Source organism: Patiria miniata, unplaced genomic scaffold (genome assembly GCF_015706575.1).
Source record: "Patiria miniata isolate m_02_andy unplaced genomic scaffold, ASM1570657v1 HiC_scaffold_22, whole genome shotgun sequence".
Taxonomy (NCBI): Eukaryota; Metazoa; Echinodermata; class Asteroidea; order Valvatida; family Asterinidae; genus Patiria; species Patiria miniata.
This window is the reverse complement of record NW_024037061.1, coordinates 2,278,066-2,295,377: the sequence shown is the minus strand read 5'-3', so window position 1 is coordinate 2,295,377 and position 17,312 is coordinate 2,278,066. Positions and strand designations below refer to the sequence as shown.

Sequence of the window (17,312 nt, the reverse complement as noted above, 5' to 3'; positions counted from 1 at the left end):
ACATTAAAATTTTGCAGCAGCAGGATTCCAGTCAAACCAGTGAGTTTGGCGGTTTTGAGACATCATCTTTCATTGAAAAAAAACCTTTTTCATTTTGCCGACGGGCATGGCTACGGCGACGCGCGCGCATACCAGAAACTGGGGACTTTTTTTTTTTGGCCTAAAGGCAATCTATCTAAATTTTGTTTAGTTTCCCAACGTATCCATTTAAAAACAACTGAAATTCCAACTTACACTATCAATTTAGATTTGGCTTTTTTCACGCTGGCGAGTGTGTAATTGAGTACTGGGTGATAGGTGCATGTAGTGAACACTGCTCTTTTTGGACCTTTTTTATTAATACAGAAAATGCTTGGCTTTCACCAAGCCATGGATGAGCTGAACGCTAAGCTACACGAGGCAGAGTCACTGAAGTCAAGATGGCGGATGGTCGGGGATCTGATCATTGATAGCTTGCCACAGCACATAGAAGAAGTCAAGGTAGAAGACATGTCTGTTAAAATTTCTTCGGAAACCAAACGAACAAAGAAAAAAATAGCAATGCTTTAAAAAATTAGCAATTTCAAAATAAACAAAGACACTTTTAATATCATAAATATCACAGACAGTACGTCATGAATTTTAAAAATGTGAAATTGTCAATAATTTTGTAGCGGTTCCAAGAGAGAATATCTCCGGTCCAGCGAGACGTGGACCACCTCTCCCAGCTGGCCGCCCAGTTCCCCCCCGCGGCCGTCACGCTAAGCACGGTCAACCAGAGCCGCTTGGAAGACCTGTTCAAGCGCTGGAAGCTCTTGCAGATCTCGGTTGAGGAGCGGGGGAAACTGCTGAACGAGGCGCTGAGGGACTTCGGGCCGCAGTCCCAACACTTCCTCCGAGGTGAGTCCTTACAAAGTGAAGACACAGGCGTGCAACTTTTCCTCAGATCCACTAATTTCCTTCTTTTTTCTCATGAATCCATTACAAATTGAAAACTATTGTACAAAGTCTTGTGTGGTTTGGAGTTTCCTCGTTTTTTTTCTCAATGCACGAAAGGCAATTATCCTATTACCTTTAAAACAGAACTTGGAAACTATGCTCCCCTTTTATTTTTTACAGAAATCGGCAATAGGGAACATTGTACATAGCTTAGATACAAAAACAAATTCCTCTGGTTCCCTTCACTTTTCACCTCCCTTATCTTTCTTAAAGGGTGTCCTAAACTCATAGATTTTGTCACTCTGCGCTGGGTAATTGGGTGCAATAAAAATGACCACCCAAACTGACCTTCTGGACATCATCATAAACCAATATTTATTCTTCCTGTGGGACCATGAAATTCAAACTGATCTGACCACGGCGGATGATGAGAAAGGGATGATGACCTTTCTCGCTTTCAGCAACTGGGTCCAGCCTCAGATTTTTACACAACCAGAAATATTTAGGTTAATATTTTTGCTATCAGGGACTTTTATTTGTCTCCATATGCTACAATAGACCTGATGCGTTAAGGCGGAGTCGGAAGGCAGTGGTTTTGCATTGCTTGCTTAGGCATGAGTACTAGATTAAAATAAAGAAAACATTGGGAAAAATCCGCAACTTAAAAGGTCTGTATTGATTGTGTCGGTTTTGTTTTATTTGCAGTTTCGGTTCAGCATCCGTGGGAGAGGGCAGTTGCTGGCAACAAAGTCCCCTATTACATCAAGTAAGTGGAACAGCTAATTTGGTTTTACTAACAGGTGTATAAGTCATTCTATAAATTTGGGGTCCACAATTCCTCATGATATTGCCACTGATTTTGCACAAAAGATCTTGGGCGCAGTTAACTCTTTCAGTGCCCACGAAATTTGAAATGTTTAACCCTAAAGTGCCCAACTTCGAGCGTTTTTTTTTAATTGTTCAAAATTCCGTAAAAAAAAAAGTAAACAAGTTTTACTCACTAAATTTGTTGTTGTTGCTCTCTGGTATATCCTTGGTACATTGGAAAGTCAATAGTAGTCACATACATAGTGATACACCCTGAAACACTGTCCTGCACACAGGGGAATTCCACACTTTTTTGCAGAAAATACGAGTGTCAGTGCTGCGCCCTCTCGCAAGAATTCAAATGAAACAAATAAATGCAGGTCGTACCTGAATGAAAATGATATTATTAGAAAGAGCGAGAGCGCCCCCTTGTGATAACATGCTTACTCTACCTCGTACATGTACGCGGTTTGGCGATTTTAAGTACAAATTACCTCGTACATGTACGAGGTTGACAGTTTCAAACTAACAAATATACCTCGTACATGTACGACTTTGGCACTTAAAGAGTTAACAGTTGAATATTTACATTCACACATTTGTACTTATACAACCATTGTTTGTTTGTTTCGTCGTCAGTCATGCCACTGAGACAACTCACTGGGACCATCCCAAGATGACCGAGCTCTTCCAGTCATTAGGCGAGCTGAACGCCGTCAAGTTCTCTGCTTACCGAACCGCCATGAAGCTTCGAAAACTACAAAAAGCACTCTGCTGTAAGTATTTACCCTATGTGATGACTTGTGATGACTTGTGATTGACTTGTGATGACTTGTGATTGACTAGTGATGACTTGTGATGACTTGTGATGACTTGTGATTGACTTGTGTTTGACTTGTGATGACTTGTGATGACTTGTGATTGACAAGTGATGACTAGTGATGACTTGTGATGACTTGTGACTGACTTGTGATGATTTGTGATGACTTGTGTTTGACTTGTGATGACTTGTGATGACATGTGATGACTTGTGATGACTTGTGATGGACTTGTGATGACTTGTGATTGACTATTGATGACTTGTGATGACTTGTGATGACTTGTGATGACTTGTGATTGACTTGTGATGACTTGTGATGACTTGTGATGACTTGTGATTGACTAGTGATGACTTGTGATGACTTGTGATCGACTTGTGATGACTTGTGATTGATTTGTGATGACTTGTGATGACTTGTGATGACTTGTGATGACTTGTGATAACTTGTGATTAACTAATTGTGACGTCTTGTGATGACCTCTGCTTGCCTTGTGCTGACTTATTATTGACTTGTGAAATCTGGATTGACTTGTGATGATTTGTGATGACTTGTGATTGATCTGTGTTGACTTGTGATTGACTTGTGACTGAATTGTGATTGCTTTATCATAGACGTGTGATTGAATTATGGTGGACATATGATAACTTGTTATTAACTAGTGATTGACTTGTGATTGACATATGATTGACTTTTGATGACTTGTGATGACTTGTGATTGACTTGTGATGACTTGTGATGACTTGTGATCACCTGTAATGAATTATGATCAACTGATAAAGCTTATGACAGACCTGTGATGGCTTTAAGACTGACCTGTGACTGCCTTATGATTGTTCTTCCCCCCAGTTGATCTACTAAGCATGAACACCGCCGACAGGATCTTCCAGCAGCATGAGATCCTGTCTTCCTCCACGGACCGGACGTTAGACGTCAACGAGATCATCGCCTTCCTGACCACCCTCTACGAGGCCATCGCAGCTGACCATCCCACCTTGGTGGTGGTGCCTCAATGTGTTGATATGTGCCTGAACTGGCTCCTCAATGTCTATGACACGTAGGTAGCAGTGTTGCAGTGTCGAGTCCATCAGACAGGGCTCAATTTCACGGCGCTGCTTAACAGTTAGCAGAAAAGTTGTGTTCAGCATAGCAGAAAAATTTGCTATTAGGCCAAAAAAATTAACAAGTCGGTCTCTGGTCAGCGCGCGCGTCGATTTTAATCATGCGCGTCGATCTTTTTCTTTTTCCAAAACGTTCCGCGGTAGCTCCAACAGCGCCCTCTATTTCCACACCTCAATTTTTTTTTACCAAAGAGCACCAAGGAATGGGAAATTGCACCAAGGCAAATAATCGAAAGCACCAAGGCAAATTATGGAGGACACCAATGTACATAAGGACACCAAAAAAGCAAAATAGTACCCACCTTGTCTGTACAATCCAAGCTTGAAGAAAAAAAAAAAAAAAAAAAAAAAAAAAAGCCGCGTGGCCGCGTCAATTCCGGAACTTTGGTCTGACCAGAGACCGAATATTTTTTTTTTTTTGGCCTTACCTTAAGCACTTTTTCTCGGCCTGTGTGTGCTAACGGTCGTACGTGCATGGGGATTTCTATTGATAAGTCACTAAGTTAAGCAAATTTTTCCTCTGAAGTAAGCGTGTCTTTTGCTGTGCTTATGCTTTACGGTCTCCATGAAATAGACGGAGGCTCTGTTAGCAGAAAATCGTGTGCTTAGCAGCGCCGTGAAATTGGGCCCTGATGTCCAGTCTAAAGTCTGGTCCCAAGAATCGGGGATGAGCGATCACATAGGAATGCCTGTGTCACCATCTCATTGGAATAATTTGTGAATTGACTTGAGAGTGAATGACATGTGATGGACCTTTGGTGGACTTGTGATAGACTTGTGAGGACTTTTGAAGAACTTGACCACAAATCATCCTTACTTAGACTAGCAACTGTCCTCATATCACACGTGTATATGAGGACAGGCAATGCCCTCGATAATTTTGAAATCTTATTTGCTTTGATGATGATGCTTATCCTGTACTCTGATTTGCCAAGTATATTTTTCTACTCAGTGTAATTTAGACTCGGCCTTAGAACCATCTCTATAACCATAACCAAAACCATCTCGGTTATTCCTTCCCTACAGGGTGCGTAGCGGCCGCATGAGGGCGCTGTCCTTCAAACTGGCCATCATCATCCTCAGCAAAGCCCACCTGGAGGACAAGTACAGATGTGAGTTATTTCAACAAATTCCCCAAATCGTGAAGGAAAAAACATCTGAATGTTTTTGAAAAAAATTACAGACCAATCATTTTCGTCTTGGGAATAAGTTGGTACTTGGTACTTGGTTGGTTTCCTCCTGAAACATCCTCTAGGGATCTTGACTAGGAGGTCACGGGGAGGTGTCGGCACCTAGGTCTCGGTCATGATGTAGACGTCCCTTAACAGTTTTCATTTTGCTCCAGGGACATGGACTCTGAAGTTTCACACTTTTAAGAGAAATGTGTTTTCTGTGAGAATCGCATGCCTTTCTTATTGTTTGTTTTTTTTAGGTTTTTTTTTATAAATTGCCCGTCACAAGCCAAAAGGCCACTTGAGGTGTGGGCTTCAGAGGAAAGTGTGTAAGAACTAGCCCCTCACACTGAAACAAGACAAGATAATCTAATCTCTAATCACAGTATGAATAGGGTTGGGATGGGTAACTAGTCCACTGCAAGGCATTCATAATGCCTCTACCCATATTAGGCGTAGAAGTGCCATAGCCCAGGCTGAGCTCGGACCCACATTCTGCAGCATTACCCGCAGACCGCGAATTCAATGCCCTGACCACTAGGCCATGTTACTTGTAAGCTTTTGTGGGATTACTCTGGATTTAAAGGGAAGATACAACATCTGCAAACATCACAAAACGAAATGATCGAATTATCACGAAATACCTTACTGGATTGTAAGGGAATGACAGTCTAAAACATTCTGTAAAATCGTGGCTCCTAGTGTGCTGTCATTTTCAAGAAAAATGGGATTTTTCCAACGCTGGTCGGCCGACAAGCATTGGAGAAAACTGGCTTTTTTCAAAAAGTGCTTCTTAGTTTTCATAATTAGTTATGCCGCGTTTTCTTTGCAATTGATTACACACCTGTGAAGGGGTACAAGCCTGCTAAACTGATTCTCTGACCTTACAATTCCGCAAAGGTTATACATTGCTCTGTTTCATCTTAAGTGGGGTCAGGGAACCAGACTACAAGAACATGATTGGTTTTCTTGGTTTTTCCAGCATCTACAAGCCCAAATCGTGAAACAAGTCATTTTAACAATATTTGCTATAACATACTAATCCTCCAAATCCATTTATTTCTGAAACTTGCAGCAAAAGCAAATGTTGTACATTACCTTTAAGTAACGATTGACTATTGATGGACTTGACCTCATATCTGAACTTTCCTAAGACGTCACTCTGCATTGTTCAGGGAATCCCGTGCATTTATTCGAGTGAAAGGTATGCGTCATCAGATTTTACACGTCACATTTCATCACATTTATACTCGTTTTCTTTTGTTAACCATCTATCAGATATTGTGAGATGCGTTGCCAACAACAATGGCTTCATCGACCAGCGAGGTCTGGGCCTCCTGCTCCATGACTGCATCCAGATACCACGGCAACTAGGGGAGGTTGCGTCCTTTGGCGGGAGCAACATTGAGCCCAGCGTTCGCAGCTGCTTCAATATGGTGAGGGAGGACTTCGCCTTGGAACCTTGGATCATTTACACCATCCCATGGTCATTCTTTCCCCCCTCCCCCCCCCCTTTACCACCACCCAAACAAGCCATGTCCACTCCTGATTTAGAGTGCAGGGCTCAAAATCCGTTGATAATTCTGCAGATTGTGGTTTCAAGTCCCGCCTGAAGGTTTGCAGTGCTTGTGTCCATGGGCAAGACACTTTGTCTCAATGATAAGTTATTCTCGGTCTGAACGATTATATTTTCATCCACAATTCTTTTACAAATTGACTCCAACAGCCCATCATCAGAATTGTTATGATATCCCTGGAATCAAATCTCAGGGAACTAACATCAGCCGATCCAGGTCCTCAGTTCTTGACCAAAATTGAGCCGCAATTCCGATTCCAAATTTTGAAATCAATTTTTTTTTATTACCTTGCTAAATTCCTCAAGCCCATCATTGTGTTATTTTCATCCAATTCACATTATTTTTGAAAACGTGCTAATGTTTATTTTGAATTTGAACAAAGAAATTCACTGGAGTAGGGTTGAATCTGCAAAATCTGGGATTACTGTTCTGGGATCTACCAACTGAGCTAGCCAAAGACATTGACAAGATGGGGAACCGCCAACATAGGGCTGGATAGCTCAGTTGGTAGAGCACCGGAACGGTAGTCCGGAGGTTGCAGGTTCAAGCTCTGCTCCAGTCAATTTTGTTTTCAGCTTCAAAATAAACATTATTTTTATCGTTTTTTCCTCCTTGTTTCAGAGCGGAGGCAAGTCCCACATCGAGCCGCCCCAGTTCCTCGCCTGGATGAAGTTGGAGCCTCAATCCATGGTCTGGATGCCCGTCTTACACCGCATGGCGGCCGGTGAGACCGCCAAGCACCAGGCTAAGTGCAACGTCTGTAAGGAGTTCCCCATTATCGGGTTGAGGTATCGCTGCCTCAAGTGCTTCAACTTTGACATGTGCCAGGTGGGTGACTTCTGTCTGTCTGTCTGTCTGTCTGTATGGTTGCGTTGCAGAAACCTATTTAGGCATTATCGCAATGGAGTATAGGTACTCAAGGCACTGGGAGTTATGTCTATTGTTAGATGAATGAAGTACATGAGAGATATGAGACCCATTATGTAGCGCCTTATAAGGGTTTACAAGGTGCTGCGGCCTCTGCCAGTACACCAGGGCAAACCCCTTCTTTTAGCGACAAGTGTTACTGGGTTCTTTAACGTGCATTACACAACACACTTTACGTCCCATCTGAAGTGCCTTGCTTACTGCCGGCGGGCTCGAACCCACGTCACTGTTGCCTCTGAAACATCAGAACACGAGTCCGGTGCTCTTAACCGCTAGGCCATGACACTCCACTTTTACTCGGTCATCCACTGAATGTAATGTAACAGTAGATCTTCCTTTGTGACCACTGGTTCAAGCACATGAACAATTCCACCTCACTATGCACATAAGGAATTAAAGTAAAGTCTGTCCTGAGCCAATGTGGCCTGTCAGTCTGGTGTTTATCACCGGTTTCCTTGGCATGAAACAACTGAGAATATTTCTATTCCCCCTGGACGATGCCGGTACCCATTTATACTCCTGGGTAGATAGAGGCAAGTGGGGTAAAGTGGCTTGCCCAAGGACACAATTAGTCAGTGGCAGGATTCGTAGAAATATTTCTATTCCCCTGGATGGGATGCTTTTCCATCGCAGATTACTCCCCAGCTAATGCCGGTACCCATTTATACTCCTGGGTGGAGAGAGGCAAGTTGGGGTAAAGTGGCTTGCCCAAGGACACAGCAGCTGGATTCGAACCCCTGACCCTCTGATCATGAGTCATGAACCCTAACACTAGGCCACACTCCCACCACAAAAATCTAGGTAAAATCTGTGACATAAAAATATAAATCAACTGATCAAATATTCTCGCAAAAAAAGAATGATATGAAATCCAACTTGGACGTTCCAGTATGTTTATATTACTCCCGGCAACCCTGGTCAAATGTTCTTAATATTTCCTTGTTTATGTCTTGCAGAACTGCTTCTTCTCAGGACGAGTGTCCAAAAACCACAAGCACTCCCACCCCATGCAGGAGTATTGTACAACAGTAAGTTTATATATACATTTTTAACCAATATTTGGATGGACAAAAAGTACGAGTTTTATTTCAAAGTAAGCTTTTTGATACTTATTTGGTAGGTTACTTTTGAAATAAAATGCAAATGATTTTCGATATGCCTTGAAGTTTTGTCTCTCATTTTTGTTCTCATCAGACTACCTCGGGAGAAGACGTGAGGGACTTTGCCAAAGTGGTGCGCAATAAGTTCAAGTCCAAGCGCTACTACCAGAAACATCCGCGGGTGGGCTACCTGCCCGTCCAGTCAGTACTAGAAGGCGATGACCTGGAATCGTGAGTCCCCCTTCCTTCCTTTCTCTGACTCTGCCTCCAATGTAGTAGTGGGACATATATATAGTGCTCTCACTGACGCATGTGACCGGACCTATATCTTGGTACCGGAAAGTCAGCATCGCCATTGTAGTAGGCAAAGATCGTTTAGGGGTGCGTGGAGTAAGTAGTAGGCAATCCTTCAAAGCTGTAATGGATAAAGAAAATTTAGAAAAATTTAGAAAAATGCGGGGCAAACGCCCAGTGCTGGATCGCAATGATTATGACAACCATGGCACAGGTAGTTATGTCATTTTGTACTGAATTTGCGGTTATGTTACGTGAAAATAAGCCCTACTGTCTAGTTTACAACGCACGACGTGGTTGCCAACCAAATGCTTGCCTACTGCAATGGTGGCTGATCACAGTGGTGGTCACACGGTACTTAGACGTCATACGATCGGAGCCTACAGACTAGAGTGACGAAGAAAATAACATGAAAATCATTTTCAAATAATCTTCGTTGAGTCTGCCATCATTACCAAGCATTTTGTGCAATTGTTCATTGTTTGTGGCATGAAAAAAATATAAAAAATAAACATAAATTTACTCGGTCTTCAACATTGCATGACATTGCAAGTGAGGCTATAGACCAAACCGGACACGTGAAACCTGAACATGTACATGTACAATGTATACTCACTGCACATGTACATGTGCACTCACTGCACATGTACATGTTCAATCACTGCACATGTACATGCACATGTGCACCCACTGCACATGTACATGTGCACCCACTGCACATGTACATGTGCACTCACTGCACATGTACATGTACATGTACATGTACACTGCACATGTACACTCACAAGGCCCCCTTCAATGGAGAAATCATTGTACATGCTATTGTACAAAGCAACTGCCTGTGATGGATTATCTGAACAATAGCTAGCACAGTGCTTTCGCCATTGGAGGGGGCCTTCGTGTCAGAATTGACAACGTGCCGGATTGGTCTATGACATTGCATGAACCATTTTTTTCTTTTGTCTGTTGCTATGCAGACCTGTGACATCACCACAGCAGATGGCCAATCAGGACATGCATACCAGATTAGAGCTGTATGCCAGCAGGTGAATGAAACGGCTCATTTGATTCGTCGATTTAACCTAGTAACACAAGAAATACGATTAATGTTTACTTTATTTTAATTTTGTTTGCAAGATGCATACATTAACTAAACATTTGCATAGTGGTATAACAAAGACGATATGGTTTATTTTTGTTTTTGATTTTGTTTTCAATTTTGGGAAAAGGTAGGTTTCTGGAAATTAACATTTAGATTTCCGTAATTTCAGGTTAGCCGAAGTTGAACAACATGGGTCGTTCCTCACGCCTTCCCCGGACTTGTAAGTTATCACGGAAATGCGCGAATTTTTAACTGGGAGCCGATTTAATATTAACTATAATCCTCGTGGATGCTAAAAAGTCTACTAGGATGTTTTTGAATGGTTTTAGGATTGAGAATGGTAGACACTATCAACGTTTACTTTACATTCGGCTTGACGTCAATTACAATTTTTTATACCATTGGGTTCCTGAAACGTGGTTGGTTTTTGAGGAATCAAGACGATTTCTAGTAAAACTGCCAAAGAAATTGGTCCATAGTTTCATTTGAAATCATCAAATATTTAACTTGACTCATTTTGCTATAACATGCCACTTACAAGTAGACACAAATGTTATGATTAAATAATTAATTGATTTATTAATTAATCTGCCGAATTTGCTTTTAGAGTAATGTTTGGAGCACCTTTTGACCAATGTGCATGTGTACTACACTGTATTCATCCCCTGTCCAATCCATTAATTAGTATCAAATGATGGGTGGTTTTGGGCGGTACAAGGAGTAACAAGCAGGGCGGTACAGGGAGTAACAGGCAGGGCGGTTTGAGGTGGTACAGGGAGTAACAGGCAGGGCGGTTTGAGGTGGTACAGGGAGTAACAGGCAGGGCGGTTTGGGGCAATACAGGGAGTAACTTGCAGGGCGGTTTGGGGCAGTACAGGGAGTAACAGGCAGGGCGGTTTGGGGCAGTAGAGGGAGTAACAGGCAGGGCGGTTTGGGGCAGTACAGGGAGTAACAGGCAGGGCGGTTTGGGGCAGTACAGGGAGTAACAGGCAGGGCGGTTTGGGGCAGTACAGGGAGTAACAGGCAGGGCGGTTTGGGGCAGTACAGGGAGTAACAGGCAGGGCGGTTTGGGGCGGTACAGGGAGTAACAGGCAGGGTGGTTTGGGGTGGTACAGGGAGTAACAGGCAGGGTGGTTTGGGGCAGTACAGGGAGTAGAAGGCAGGGCGGTTTGGGGCGGTACAGGGAGTAACAGGCAGGGCGGTTTGGGGTGGTGCAGGAACTAATAGGCAAACTAATCGTTCATGAAGATTTAATAGAGTGTTATACAATGCAGTACAGTGCAATACAGTGTAACACAATGTATACAATGTATACAATGGAATACAATGTAATTCAATGTACATTCTGACTTACTGTGATTATTGCAGGGATGATGAGCACCAGTTGATTGCACAGTACTGCCAGAGCTTAGGAGGAGATGTGTCTTCTGTGGTAAGCATAAACGCAAACTGAATTTCATAAGCACAGAATTACGCTAACCATACAAAAGATCTGCTTAGCTTAAACAGGTTACCAACCAAATACTACATGATATTCATTGGTTTTGACTGGTTCTCAATCAAATTTCGCTTAGTACATCAACTTTCATAACATATTTTTTGCTTACCAGCTCATTGAAAATGACACTAATTTGAAGTAAATTTGTTTTTTTATTTGTGAATTGCTATTTGCTGGATACATGAATAGGCCCAGAGGAATCGTTTCCTCAAAAGATGAAGTTTTGTTTACTTTGAAAGTACATGTGTATCAAGCATTGACTGTTTTCAATTCCTTGATTTTTCGTAGCCGCGAAGCCCTGCACAAATAGTGGTAGCTATCGAGTCTGACCAGAGGAGTGAACTAGAAAACCAAATTCTCATCTTGGAAGAAGAGAACAGGTAAGGAGAAGTTACTTTGCTTTCCCCCAAATATCACATAAAACTGAATCAAATTCTCATATTAAAAGGAGGGAACAGGTAAGGAGAAGTTACATTGCTTTGTCCTAAATATCACATACAACTGAATCAATTTCTCATGTTGAAAGGAGAGAACAGGCTAGGAGAATTTAAATTGCTTCCCAAAATATTACCAAATGACCTTAACCTGATTTTGGAAGAAAAGAACAAGCAGAGAGAGTTTACATTGCATTTCCCAAAATATCGCACTAAAATCTAATTCAAATTTTTTGATTTTGAAGAAAGGAACAGGTAGGGAGAATTTACATTGCTTTCCATTCATTATTATAGAAATTAAACCAAATTCTCATCTTGGTTGAATAAAACAGGTAAGGAGAATTTAATGTATGTGGGGAGATCGCCATCTCAGGACCGAATGGTTAACTTGGTGGAGTGCGTATATTGTACTCCTGAGTTTCCAATCGTGCTCCAGTCCGTTTCTCTTTTCATCCGAATAAAGGTTGTTGTTTTAGAAATAACTAAGTTTTAAATAAATCTTTCAAATGTTTATCAACTTTTTCTTTGTTTTGGTTTTCAGAACTCTCCTAGCCGAGCTGGACCGCCTGCGCGCCCTTCGCCACGACGACCACACGCGTGCCGAGGTCAGCTCAGAGGAGGACTACCGTCACTCGCCCAGCCGGGACACGGAGCTAGTAGCGGAGGCCAAGCTGCTCAGACAACACAAGGGTCGCCTGGAGGCCCGCATGCAGATCCTGGAAGACCACAACCGGCAGCTGGAAGCTCAGCTACAACGACTCAGACAACTCCTTGAACAGGTATGGAGGTTTTCTTCTTCCTGCTTCAGTTTCTAGGAAATGACATAAAGTTCTGATTTTAGGACTCCATGTTGGGACTCGGGATGCCACTTTCTAGACGACCTTGGTAGCAGGTTGGCGTAGTGGTACTTTCCTCGCCTTCTACCGCAGTGATCCGGGTTCGAATCCCGCCTGGGCCAATATGTGGATTGGGTTTCAGTCTCTGCATGATCCTGTTGGTTTTCTCAAAAACTGTTATGTGGGATTTCACTCCCACCTCTCATCAAGCCCTTTTCACACTAGAGGGTTCGACTTTAGCGGTAGCCCGCTAGCCAAATGCTAGTCAAAACAGCGGCGGGCTAGTCAAACTATTCCTTAAGTAGCCCGGCAGGCGAGTCAAAAAATGTTGGGATACGGCAAAGATGAAAGGACAGAAGAAATAAATCATTAAATTCAGAAAGCAAATTATTAGATCTGTTTATTTAATAAACTTGACAAGATTGCCTCAGGATACACGTTTGACATGTATGCACATTGTTGTTTATGAGACACTCTATAAAAGAAAAACATGTCGGGTAGTGAAAATGTCCGTGGGCTAGTTAAGAGTCAGTTACAGTAGCCCAGCTGGCTAGTGAAAAAAAAAATAAGGTCGAACCCTGGTTTTCTCCATAATAGTTCCTCGTTGGAATTTAAACAGGAGGTGCTTCGGGGAGCGGTTTCTTAAGGAGAGATTTTACTGGTGGGACTGATGGAATTGGTGATGCTGCACTTCAATGAAGCTACAACACTTTTTCTAATTAATAAGGAAAAATAAGACTCATTTTGTGGGATCCAGTCACATTTTGACGCAAAGTTTTCACAAACTTTCATTTTCTTAAACTTTGATTTTCTCTGATCCTAATCTTCTCCAGCCGGCAGACCGCAGCGCGTCTCAGGCCTCCTCCTCCCGCACCACCCCCGCCGTCTCACCCACCTCCTCTATCAGCTCCTTGCCTCGCTCCCGCCGGCTGCCAGCCCACGTCACCTTGGAGTCCGCCCGGTCACCGGCCAACGGGGGCACCAGTGACTACGACAGTGATATGGCCGGTAAGTCCAAATCGAAACCATGTTGGAGTCATCAGTGCATCTTTGATTGGGCCTTTAGTGAAGTCACATACTTTAAGAGTCTATGCCCATCATGCAAAGAAATTACGATAACGTGCCTCCTTAACATGTATAATAATAATAATGATAATAATAATATGGTTCTGATATAGCGCTCTATTCCAAAGCCCCAGAGTGCTTCACAACTATTACCCCTGTTCATCAGGCCATGATGACCAGTTTTTTTGCAGCAGCTCGAGATCAACGCAATTTGATGTCTGGCCGTACATACTCCTGGGTGTAGAGAGACAATTATAGTAACGTGTCTTGCCCAAGAACACAAAAGCACTGTGTTCCCCTGTTAGGGTTCGAACCCATGTACCATCACACACGAGTCAGACGCTGTAACCATCAGACCAGGGGGTCGTTTTTGGAAATTCAATGTCTCGACAGAGTGACAAGGTTGTGAAATACTTAAGCAAGTTGAGAAATGTCTGCTGTCTGTGGCTAGCGTTTGCATTTAAGTTCTGGCTGCTGTGGTCGCTAGGGTTAGAGGTTTTTACTCTTCAATCATCACTTGTTTGCTGAATTTGCTCTACTGTTTTGCTCCGTTTCAGGTGAAGACCACATGCAGCCTTCTCCCCACACCCCTCCACATCTCAAAGACGACCCCGTCCGAGAGGATGGGGGCAAGGTGGACCTGGACCAGGTCATCAAAGAACTCAATAACATCCCCGACGATAAAGGTGCTACTTCCACTGGTAAGCAGTATTATTGTGCAGGAATCACAGGCCTGGATTGAACTATACTTTACTGTTGATTTTCACAAGATGGGCCACTATTATTTGCAGATGTAAAAGTAAGTAAAGTCTGTCACGAGCCAATGTGGCCTATCGAGCCGGCATTTATCTCCGGTTTCAGTAGCATGAAACGACTGAGAATATTTCTATTCCCCCTGGATGGGATGTTAGTCCATCGCAGGTTTCTCCCCAGCTAATGCCGGTACCCATTTATACTCCTGGGTGGAGAGAGGCAAGTGGGGTGAAGTGGCTTGCCCAAGGACACAATGGCCAGCACCTGGATTCGAATCTCTGAACCTCTGATCATGAGTTTAGCTAATGCCGGTACCCATTTATACTCCTGGGTGGAGAGAGTCAAGTGAGGTAAAGTGGCTTGCCCAAGGACACAACATACGGCCAGCAGCTGGATTCGAACCCCTGACCCTCTGATTGTGAGTCACGAACCTAACCCCTAGGCCACACTCCCCAACTATCATTCTTATAATTGATTGGAGTTGTTCTCTTCGTTTCACAGGTGCAAGTCAGGTGGGCAGCCTCCACCACATGGCCGACAACATCGGCAAGGCGGTGGGGACACTGGTGACGGTCATGACCGACGACGAACACAGTGACAGAGAGAATGAGACGTAGGGTACCAGACACGGTCATTAAACACATACACATGGGCTTCCTATGCATACACATACACAAATGGCAGAACTGAGCTGACCAAACTCACGAAGCGGAATGGGTGACGGACCGCAGAACACACACAGTGACACACGGGGGGACAGGAATGCGCTTAGACGTGGAGAGAAAATGCTCTTTGAATCTTGAATGGATCAGGACTTTTTTTATAAAAGTTTTTCAACTGTCAGTGTGGAGAAGGAAAAAAACAAAACTTGGATGGTGAAGAAACAGTTTGCCACGTGCTGCAGGATTGCTTGAAATCATCGTTTATTAGAATTCACGAAGTCAGTTGTTAAAGGCCAAAGGTTTGTGGTTCTAAACTTGTTCTACAAAAGCAGGCTTGTACAGGAAGACAGGCTAGGTGTTTGGCCTGGTAGTGTGCTTATTGGGTCTGTGCAAGACTGCTTGAGGGCGCCCTTCAAACTGAACAGTGTACCGTGAATGTGATCTTCACTGATCCTTCCTGCGAGCAAGTACAGCGTAGCTGCTTTGGCTTTCCGCCTTGTTACACTTACCTTGTGTGGTTTGAAACGAGTTTCAAGTTCAGGTTCCCGACCTAGTGCAAAAGAAAGGCTGGTGTCTGACATTTTGACTTGGTATACAAAGAACCTATAGTAGGGAGATGAGGCACCAGACCAAGATGGCCACTGTGATATCATTGTAAGTGTGTCCTGAACCAGGATGGTCCCCAAACAACCAAAATACTGAAGTGTTTAAAAACTTTTTGAGCACCCGAGTTAGAGAAACTGTACAGAAATTTTCAGAAAAGTACCTCCAAAAAGTCTGGTATATGTATCAGTGACGTATTGGTTTGTGGACTGGTGGCCTGGTAGTCGAGGAACAAGACCAAGATGGCTACAGTGTGTCCATGTGATCTGCGTGGAAGATTCCACAACTGGTACGGTCACAACTTGAACAACTACCAAGGAAGTAGATGACCGCCAGTCTTAAGCCTTAAACCTCGACCAATCTCTACTCTATAGTTTTTTGAATTTCTTGAAGTAGAACTTTTGTCAAGAGAAAAAAAATTAAAAATTTGCTTTAACTTCCAAGAGAATAACGAGTCATGAATATTTGAAATGCTCAACTCACCTGCATTTAAGCATACTGGCACCTTAAAAATGGAGAAAAATATAATTTTGTTGTTTTATTTTCGACCCACCGCATGACAAATTTATATTTATTGTTTACAACCTGTGTTCAGTTGCTGATATGGAACCCAGTCTGCAGCTCTTCCAAAATGTCGTCAGAGTCTCTGATTCGCCAACGATTTACTTTTTCGCTTTCAGCTTTCTTCATTTGTACTTATAATTATTCATTTTTACGTTAATTTAGGAGTACTTTAAGAATACAGTATAAACATTATTTACTTGCAAGAAAGTTTTTCAGCAAAGCAGTATTTTGTCCGGTATGTATGTGTATATACCACAACCATATAGCGCATTTTATGTTACAGTTGAATACCGTGGCATCGAGTTTTACAAACAAATATTTACTTATCTGTATTTGGCATTTGGGGTCAAAACTTTGTGTATTACAACTCAAAATGCAAAGGGCTGGAATTTTAGGATAATTTTCAATCAACATCAGTTTTTTTTTTCCTCCTGTGGGGAGAGGATTATGAAAGTTTATCCAACTTATTAAGGTATTCTATCACTGAATTAAACTCGTAAGATTGGTTGCAAAGAATAAACAAACAAAAATAATGATGCCAGAAAAAAAAAGTATTCACGGGTCTAAAAAGGTCTGGCTTTAACCAGTTCACGTCGGAGGCTGTGTATACACGCAAAGATTTTGTGTTATTCGGAACGGATGACGGATAAACACGCAACGAGCAAGGCCGGAAATATCTGTCTGCGACCCGCTCGCAGCGAGTGAGGCCGGACATATCAGGGTAAGCTACCCGCCACTGACGGCCTGAACCCGTCCGGCATCGAGGTTCATGAAAAACAATCCCGCATCTGGGTCCGGTCAATGTCAAAATAATCCCAGCGCAAAGTGGTTAACCGAAAAACCAAAACATGGCCGAATTGTTGAGTGCTTCTGAGGAAGTCATAAAATACAATGCAAAACCCATACTTTTATTATTTTTTTCTGAAAATGGTTCTTTTACACCTTGTACAGTGCTTGTTTTTTTTCTGACGTGTATTTTTCTGTTACTTGATTCTTTCCGCCTTATTACCGATATTTATTAACCGTTTGTGATAACCATTATATGTACGATTCATTTTTTC

General features: G+C 42.7%; 1 protein-coding gene across 2 annotated transcripts in view; it reads left to right on the top strand.

The window, feature by feature from the left end:
• LOC119730218 (dystrophin-like) overlaps nt 1–16,563 on the top strand; it is a 74,511-nt gene extending 57,948 nt beyond the window's left edge. For both annotated transcript variants that reach the window (XM_038203010.1, XM_038203009.1), the window contains 18 exons: nt 346–480; nt 654–879; nt 1,624–1,684; nt 2,365–2,501; nt 3,393–3,600; nt 4,691–4,776; nt 6,115–6,272; nt 7,035–7,241; nt 8,297–8,368; nt 8,535–8,671; nt 9,712–9,780; nt 10,006–10,056; nt 11,205–11,268; nt 11,623–11,714; nt 12,310–12,547; nt 13,438–13,612; nt 14,227–14,370; nt 14,924–16,563. In XM_038203010.1, coding sequence (XP_038058938.1) covers nt 346–480; nt 654–879; nt 1,624–1,684; nt 2,365–2,501; nt 3,393–3,600; nt 4,691–4,776; nt 6,115–6,272; nt 7,035–7,241; nt 8,297–8,368; nt 8,535–8,671; nt 9,712–9,780; nt 10,006–10,056; nt 11,205–11,268; nt 11,623–11,714; nt 12,310–12,547; nt 13,438–13,612; nt 14,227–14,370; nt 14,924–15,039 — 2,376 coding nt within the window. In that variant the 3' untranslated portion in view covers nt 15,040–16,563. The remainder of the gene's footprint in view (nt 1–345; nt 481–653; nt 880–1,623; nt 1,685–2,364; nt 2,502–3,392; nt 3,601–4,690; nt 4,777–6,114; nt 6,273–7,034; nt 7,242–8,296; nt 8,369–8,534; nt 8,672–9,711; nt 9,781–10,005; nt 10,057–11,204; nt 11,269–11,622; nt 11,715–12,309; nt 12,548–13,437; nt 13,613–14,226; nt 14,371–14,923) is intronic.
• Nucleotides 16,564–17,312: the final 749 nt, after the last annotated feature.